Below are 8,110 nucleotides of genomic sequence, written 5' to 3'. Positions count from 1 at the left end.
AAACTATTTTAATTTAAAAATAAAAAGAAAAGAAAGTAATTATCCCCACCCACTTACCTCCACATCTCTCTCACACACACACACACACATACACACACACACCCTCGAAGAACTTCTCATCCCAAACTCGTCTTCCATTGGCAACCTTGAAAATCTCCAAGACTTGATTTTAAACTCCATCAAACTCATCGGAAAAATCCCAGGTGAGCTTGGGAGCTGCCGGAGTCTCAAGACTCTTTACTTGTTCGACAACATACTCGTCGGAGTAAACAACGACCTCGTCAGAGTCTGGTTCAACATCCTAATTTCACCACCACCACTACCACACCCCTCTTTATACCCATCGTCGGTAGAACCATCTACCCCTCACACACTCACACACATGATGAAAGAAGCACATCGACTTGCTCCTTGTTCATCCTCAGTTCCCAATTAATATGCAACAACTCATCTTTCTCCTGCTCATCTTACCTTCCCAATTTCATGATCAATTCCATCTCCCCAGGCTAGAGTACAAAGAACAAACCCGATTTCCCAAACCCTAGATGATAATACGACCGAATCCAACATCAGAACTCTTGCAACTCGCTTTAATCTGATTGTCTTAGGGTTGAAGTTTGAAATCAAATATGTTCAAGAGTTCTTCGCCTACAGGTTCGTCGTTTTCTTCTTCTAAGTAATCAGAATGATACTTATGACAATACTTTTCAGAAATCTTGAAACTCTGACGTGTTTTCAGGGAAGTAGTTTTTGATTCTGCGATTTTTATGTTTATTCCAATTTTTAAGATTTTCTCCATTGAAATGTTCTTGGGTATTTTTCCGGATTTCAGTTGATTCCGTGTTCGGATGATATTTGTGTTGGATTGTTGTGGGTCAAATATGTAAAACGATATTTTGATTGAATTATTATGTTGAATAATTCTGTTTCTGATTTGAGATGAAGTTTTGATGGAGCATCGATATTAATTTTGAAAGATTAGAGCTATTTTATTATAGTAATCAATGTTTACGCTTCATTTTTATTATGGATTTTGTGATGGGTTTGATGTTGGTATGTGTTCGAGTTCGTTTTGTGTGTGTGTATTTGGAGTTGCAGGTGTGTTTATGTTTAGAGAGAGAGAGAGAGAGAAAGAGAGAGAGAGAGAGAGAGGGGGGGGGGAGGAGGAGGAGGAGGGGTAGGAGGAGGAGAAGAAGGAGGAGGAAGAGAGAGAAGGAGGGAGGGCTCCGGTGGGGTGGGTAGAGAGAGAGATGGGTGAGCCAACTTAATTCATTTTTTTGCATTAATATTTATAAAATAAAAATATAAAAAATACAAAAAAGAAATTTAAAGGGCAAAACAGTCAATTCAAGTGCCTCATGGACAAAAAATACAAAAATTTCCTAAGTTTATGACTAAAAACCCAGAAAAAACTTGATTTTGGACCTTCTGTGCAAACCGAAAACTTTTTGGACCCTATCCAAAGATTTTTCCAAACCACAAGGACCAAATTTGCAGTTTTGTCTTTAACTTACTATAGAGCTTGTTTATTAAAAAATCAAGACAAATTTGCAAAAATGGTCCCTGTGGTATGCATTTTTTTGAGGTTTTAGTCCAAACCCCGACTTTTTTTGGATTGGTGGTCCTTTTGGACTAGTTTGTATATAAAAATGGTCCCTGTGAAAATTGAAATGACTAAATTGCCCTCTTGATATATATTTTTATATTTTTTCTATTTAATTTAATGTTTTATTAATAATAAAATGGGTCTCTCTCTCTCTCTCTCTCTCTCTCTCTGTACATATGGAGTAAACAATAATTTTGTCTAACTTATGAAAATTTTGTGTCTTCTTCTTGTACCCAATCACCACCTCCATTGCGGTTGTTGTGACCACCAGACACCACCGAACACCACCGAACACCACCTTCCACTCGTGACCCACCACCACCGATACCCACCTTATACCTCTCTCTCTCACTCTCTCTCGATTAAAAATCACCACCGAACATAACCCTCATTCCTCCCTACCCTCCCTTTCATTGAGCTCACCGGAACGAGAAAACGAAGCAGCAGAAGCCGCCGGAGCATCCCCTTCCACCATCGTCGCCGCTGCTATGAACCACCGTCATCGTCGGCTGTTGCTTCTGTAGGTCATCTCCGACCAGCCCCGTCACCTCTTGCGGCCCCTGTATGTCCGATTTCCCCCTTATTATTTTCGTTTTCCTTTTTGATCGATCAACAGTCTTGGATGAGGAAGAACTGGTCTCTGATTTCGATTATACCTCCTCTGATGTCGTGTACTGGTGTTATTGTTGTTAAGCTACTTTGTGAGGACTCCATTTTGCCTTCGTTATCTGTGCATAACCAAGATCTGATTTTGCCTTCGAATTCAAAGCTATAAGGGGTTTGCTGTTAAGAACCAGAAGTTGGTTTGTGGAGTTAAAGTATTATCCATGAGTAGTACCCAGTTAAAAATCTTGGATTTATCTAATCAATTTGATTGAGTCCTCCATCATTTTTGTTTTATGAACATAATTAATGTTTTGGGGCTGCAATCATGTTCTTTGGTTGGAGAAGATGAACTGGGAAATGGTTTCGTACAGGCAGGAGAGAGAGAGAGAGAGAGAGAGAGAGAGAGAGAGAGAGAGAGAGAGAGAGAGAGAGAGAGAGAGAGAGAGAGAGAGAGAGAGAGAGAGAGAGAGAGGTGGGTCCTTTATTATTTTTTAATTGTTAAAATAATTAAATAAATAGTATTAGATTTTAAAATAATGAAAGAAAATGAAAAATAAATACCGCAAGGGTATTATAGTCATTTCAAATTTCACAGGGACCATTTTCACATACAAACTAGTCCAAAAGGACCACTAATCCAAAAAAATCGAGGTTTGGACTAAAACCCCAAAAAAATGCATACCATAGGGACCATTTTTGCAGTTTTGTCAAAAATTAATAACCACACATAATCAATCATTCTTTTTAAACTTCTTTTACAACAATAAATTCTTTATTATCATTTGATATATTTCATATAGTTTTCTCATCTAATTTGATGTTCTTAAACACACATTATATTTAATATTGGTATTTAAAAAAAAATATGGTTATAAATACAAAAAAGACGATATAAATATTTAGTTTACTTTTAATTTTTAAAAATATTGACTAATTACTCCAAAAAATGAAAGTTTAATGTAAAATATGACTAAAAAGATAAAGTAAATATATTATCAAATAGAGAAAATACAAATACTATAATAAATAATAAATATTAAAAAATTAAATAAAAAAGTTACAAATCATATTTCTCTAAAATAATGTCCCACATATATTACAAGTTGATACCGCATAGAAATCATGGCAAAGTATTGTTCATTGGTGCACGCTATTATCGTACAGCTCAAACGATGTCGTTCAGTTGGACTTCATATGTGAGAGAGAGAGAGAGAGAACGATGTCGTTTGTTGGACTTCATATGAGAGAGAGAGAGAGAGAGAGAGAGAGAGTCCCCCATAGTCAAGCAATGAATCATCAAAGCTCAGTTCTTTCAAACTAATATTCTGTCCCCACCATCTCTCTATATCTCCTCGGTCTCCGCCACCCCGTTTGCCGGAAAACCTCCTCCTCCTTTCTACTTCTATGTTCTGAAAATCTTTAAGCGAAAAGAGGGTATCCAACTCACATCTCCTTCTCTCTCCATCTCTCTTCATTTCAAAATTACTTCAAACCCCGTTTAGATATATCCATTTCTTAAAGAAATCCAGAAAACCCATCTCAAATCGCTTCAAAATACATGTATGTATAGATAAAAACGTCACACATGCATTCATGAGTTGGGTTTGGACCGAGTATCTTATCGGGGGTGGCGAATGGGTTGTCTTATCTCTCATCTGGCTGCGAAATTCGCCTTCTTTCCTCCATCTCCCCCAACCTACCAGATCAAGAAATGTGATGACGGAAAACAAATTGCTGTCTACACCTCCTCCTCCATTCCCCTCACCGGCGGCGTCGATGACGCCGGTGGCGGCGGCTGCTCACTTGATGTATTGTCACTAGATACTAAAAGTGGCAACAAGATCGTAGCTTTTTACCTGAAAAACCCATATGCAAGACTCACACTCCTCTATTCTCATGGCAATGCTGCTGATTTAGGTCAACTATTTGACCTTTTTGTTCAACTCAAAGCTAATCTTCGAGTCAATCTCATGGGGTCCGTATATCTCTTTGTTCTTTCTTTTTCTTATTAATCTTTATCCATGAATATGTGTAGTTGTGTACTTTATACTTCATTTTTGTTTTTTTTTTATAGAAATTATTTACTCAATCTTCCCTTTTGTGTCTCTATTTTTATGGGGTTTTAATTTCTTTTTGTTCTATGTTTCCCAAATTCTTGAATCATACTCGGTTTTGCTTGTCTTTGTGTCTAAACTCCATACATTTCTTTAAATTTGTACCTTTTTAAGGTATGATCTTGATTTTGTTTAGCTTGTAATTTTGTTTGATGTAATGTTAATGGGTTTTATTTTTTATTTTTTTATTTTTTATTTCTTCAAGATTTGCATTGATATGAATGCATTAACTATTTGTCGATGTGAAATGTCCTTATCCCACGAGGGTTGGTGAATTGCACACTTCCCCCTTTTCTGCCAAAGTTTTTAACTTTATGTAAGAATTTAAGGTTTCTTTTTTCTAAATTTTAAAATTATTTTTACAAGATTTGTATCGTTTAAAATAGTCATAGTATTCCGATTGTGTTTAAAGTTTTTCAAAAATTTCACTTTAATTTTTTATATCTGTAAAGTATGAACAGTTTTTACTGATCATTTACCTGAATAAAGAAGGAACAAAAAACCAAGAAATAGCTGATGAATCTTGATAGAGATAGTGGTCTTTGTGCAGTGTGTTATTCTGCCAAATGGGGTCACAAAATTTCGTAACTTTCTTTTTTTACCCTTTGATATTTAGTTCATACAAAATAGTAAAAGCTCTTAAATTGCATTAGATATAAGATATTCTATTCTTTAAGGTCAAAAAGATTAGATCTTGATAATTAAATATGGAGTTGAAAGGAAAATTGATTATTAAGATACATGTAAAATTAAAGTTAGTTGTACATTTTTATTGCATTCATAGTTGTCTTTATTTACTTTCACATTTACTTTCCCATTTATTACGTTCTGTAGATTTTCCTTAGGGTCATTTCATATACAGTAGAAGTTCACTTCCTAAAAATCTGGCTTTTCAAAAAGTTTTCGGCTTAATTTAAATTATCGATTAATAAAGTACACCTTAATTATAAAAAGTTAGCCTAATAACAATCAAAATTTGGGTATGAAATTTCAAATTTGGCTGCTTCTTAACTTCTTTTACACATTCAATGGTGTCTTATAATCATTGATGTTTGTAAATTTTTTAATTTTCTTAAACAGGTATGATTACTCGGGCTACGGGGCATCTACTGGAAAAGTATGAATTTTTCTTTAATTTCTTAACGTTCTCTTTCGAATTGTTTTTATAAAATATCGATTTATACTCGAAACCAAATAACGTTCTCTTTCGAATTGTTTTTATAAAATATCGATTTATACTGGAAACCAAATAACTTAATTGCAAGAAAATTTAGATCCCATGAAAAGTAAAAGTCTTTGGATCAACTTCTAGGGAATTGCATATCGATTGGTATCTCATGGAGTATGAAATTATTGAATGATGACTTGTTATTTTTGGGCACTTTATGTGTTAAACTGAAAAAAAAGGTTGTATGAGATAAAAAGTAAGATCACGTGGCAATAAATGATTCAGATTTTTTTTATCACGTTATATTTTGAAACTTCTTTTGATAAAATCCTAAATCCTTTTTTTTTAACAGAAAAATCCTTTTATTTTCCGAAAATCACAAAATATGTCATTTCCTTGTTAAAATAAAAAAAGGACTTTTCCGTTAATTTGTGCAAAATATTAAATAATCAGGACTTTTCTGTTTAAAAGAAAATTTAAGACTTTATCAAAAAAATTTCCAAAATAATAAGACTTTTCTACATAAAACCCCAAGAAATAACAACAAACATACTTCCATAGATATGTTTATTATAGTATTCTACTTTCATTTATTTGAGTATTAAAACATCTTATTTTCATTTATTTGTGTACTAAAACATTAAATATAATAGTAATTCAAATGAATTGTGAGATATTAATATTTAATCATCATTACATCTTAAAAATATTTGTTTTAATTTTTCAGCCAAGTGAAGTTAATACATATGCCGACATAGAGGCAGTATACGAGTGTCTTGAAACCGAATATGGAGTTAGCCAAGAAGACATAATTCTTTACGGGCAGTCGGTCGGAAGTGGGCCCACACTTCACTTAGCTGCCCGGTTACCGAGGTTAAGAGGCGTTGTTCTTCATAGTGCAATTCTTTCTGGCCTTCGTGTTGTGTGTCATATGAAATGCACACTTTGCTTTGATATATACAAGGTCAAAAATTCATCATCTCATCTTTTAATAATTATTTTAAAAGAAGCTCTCACAATTAAGTTCCAACTTTTTACCGATTTGCCCTCGTTTATCTTTTTCTTCTATTTCCCCAAGTATACATTCGTTTTCTCGGATATTTTTTTTTAATGTCATTTATCCAAAGTCCAAACGACACTTGATGTGACAAAAAGTAGGGGTTTTACTTTACATGGTTCTTTCTTTTATCATTTCATGTCATACGAAAGTTGATAAAGAGCCTTTCAATAGCGATAAAATGGTGGCAAGTTTTAGACCAAAAGAAATTTTAGAGTACTTACGTTTTTTTGACAATTGCAGAATGTTAATAAAATCAGGAAGGTGAAGTGCCCTACGCTTGTGATACATGTAAGTTCCTCCCTCGACTTCTTCAAAGATTTATTAATGTGTTTACTTATTTGTGTTGATGTTTTGAATATATTCTTGTGATCAATGATCTTTTATTTTAAGGTCATACTTGTCTTTTTAACACCATTTTTAATGAAATAGGGAACAGAAGATGATGTAGTGAATTGGCTACATGGAAATGGATTATGGAAAATGGCAAAGGACCCGTATGAACCATTATGGATAAAAGGGGGTGGTCATTGTAACTTAGAGCTTTACCCTGATTACATCCGCCATCTTTGTCAATTCATACATGAAATGGAAACAATCACGACCAAAACTCGACTCAAAAAGATCAAATCCGATCTCCACTTTCCAAAAAAGTCAAAGTCAAACCCTAACACATGTAGTTTCTGTTGCATAAAAATCGGGCAGCCCGAATGCCCGAAATGTTGCAAACCGAGCTGTGGGTGGAAGAAACCGAAATGCCCGGATGTGAAATTACCGAAATGCCCGGATGTGAAATTACCGAAATGCCCTGATTGTTTGAGATGTGGTTGTGGTTCATGCGGATGCTTCATGTGTTGTTCATGCAAATGCAAGTGCGTAAATTGTTGTTGGTGATATTTGATATTGTTTTGGGGTATACGTTTGGATCAAGGAAAGGGGTTTAAATGTAATTTAAGTGTTTGTATAGATTTGGGGGTTTGTTTAACAAGCATTGAAAGTGGTGGGACTATAGGTGATAACTATGGTTTTCTTGAGGTTTATGATTCAGGAAAAGGGTTATTTACTTATTTAGCAAAGTTGTAATATGTCAAAACACTTTTAAGAGGTGGATTATTTTCGGTAATCTTGCTATATGTTCATGTAGTTTGTAGGCTTTAAAGGTTCTGCATTCTTTGTTTGTTTGCTGAAATTATGCAATGATGTAAAACATGAATTATTTAATTTTTAGTTTAGAAGTTCTTGAGGATGAGGATGAAGATGAAGGTAGGGGGAAAATGGTCACTTGCATAGTTGAATAGATTTGAGTCTTGAGCTGTTAACAAAAATATATTTTATGGAGGAAAAATGTTATAGATGAAAAAAAAGTTATCTGTAAAAGTTAACCAATTACAAGGACAAAAAATGTAACATACACTATTATTTGATGAATGTTCACAAGTTTAAAAAGTATAAAGAAAATGGTCCATATAATAATAATACTTTTGCAAAATTATTGTAATCAAGCTAGAGTTGATCCAAATAATACCATTTTCCCACATATTTCGCAAACAAAATTACAC

The 8,110-nt window shown here is 34.0% G+C and overlaps 1 protein-coding gene across 1 annotated transcript; it reads left to right on the top strand.

Moving 5' to 3' along the window:
• The first annotated feature begins 3,374 nt into the window (after positions 1-3,374).
• Positions 3,375-7,674, top strand: LOC145120717 (uncharacterized). The gene is made up of 5 exons (XM_079056520.1): positions 3,375-4,187; positions 5,407-5,443; positions 6,222-6,458; positions 6,795-6,842; positions 6,984-7,674. Exons 1-5 carry the CDS (start codon positions 3,847-3,849, stop codon positions 7,443-7,445), a joined length of 1,125 nt encoding a protein of 374 aa, XP_078912646.1. The 5' UTR covers positions 3,375-3,846; the 3' UTR covers positions 7,446-7,674.
• The last annotated feature ends 436 nt before the right edge of the window (positions 7,675-8,110 follow it).

This window comes from Lactuca virosa, chromosome 6 (assembly GCF_052849685.1).
Source record: "Lactuca virosa cultivar CGN04683 chromosome 6, Lactuca_virosa_CGN04683_v6, whole genome shotgun sequence".
Taxonomy (NCBI): Eukaryota; Viridiplantae; Streptophyta; class Magnoliopsida; order Asterales; family Asteraceae; genus Lactuca; species Lactuca virosa.
The sequence above is the reverse complement of the archived record's forward strand: the minus strand, read 5'-3'. Positions and strand labels throughout refer to the sequence as shown.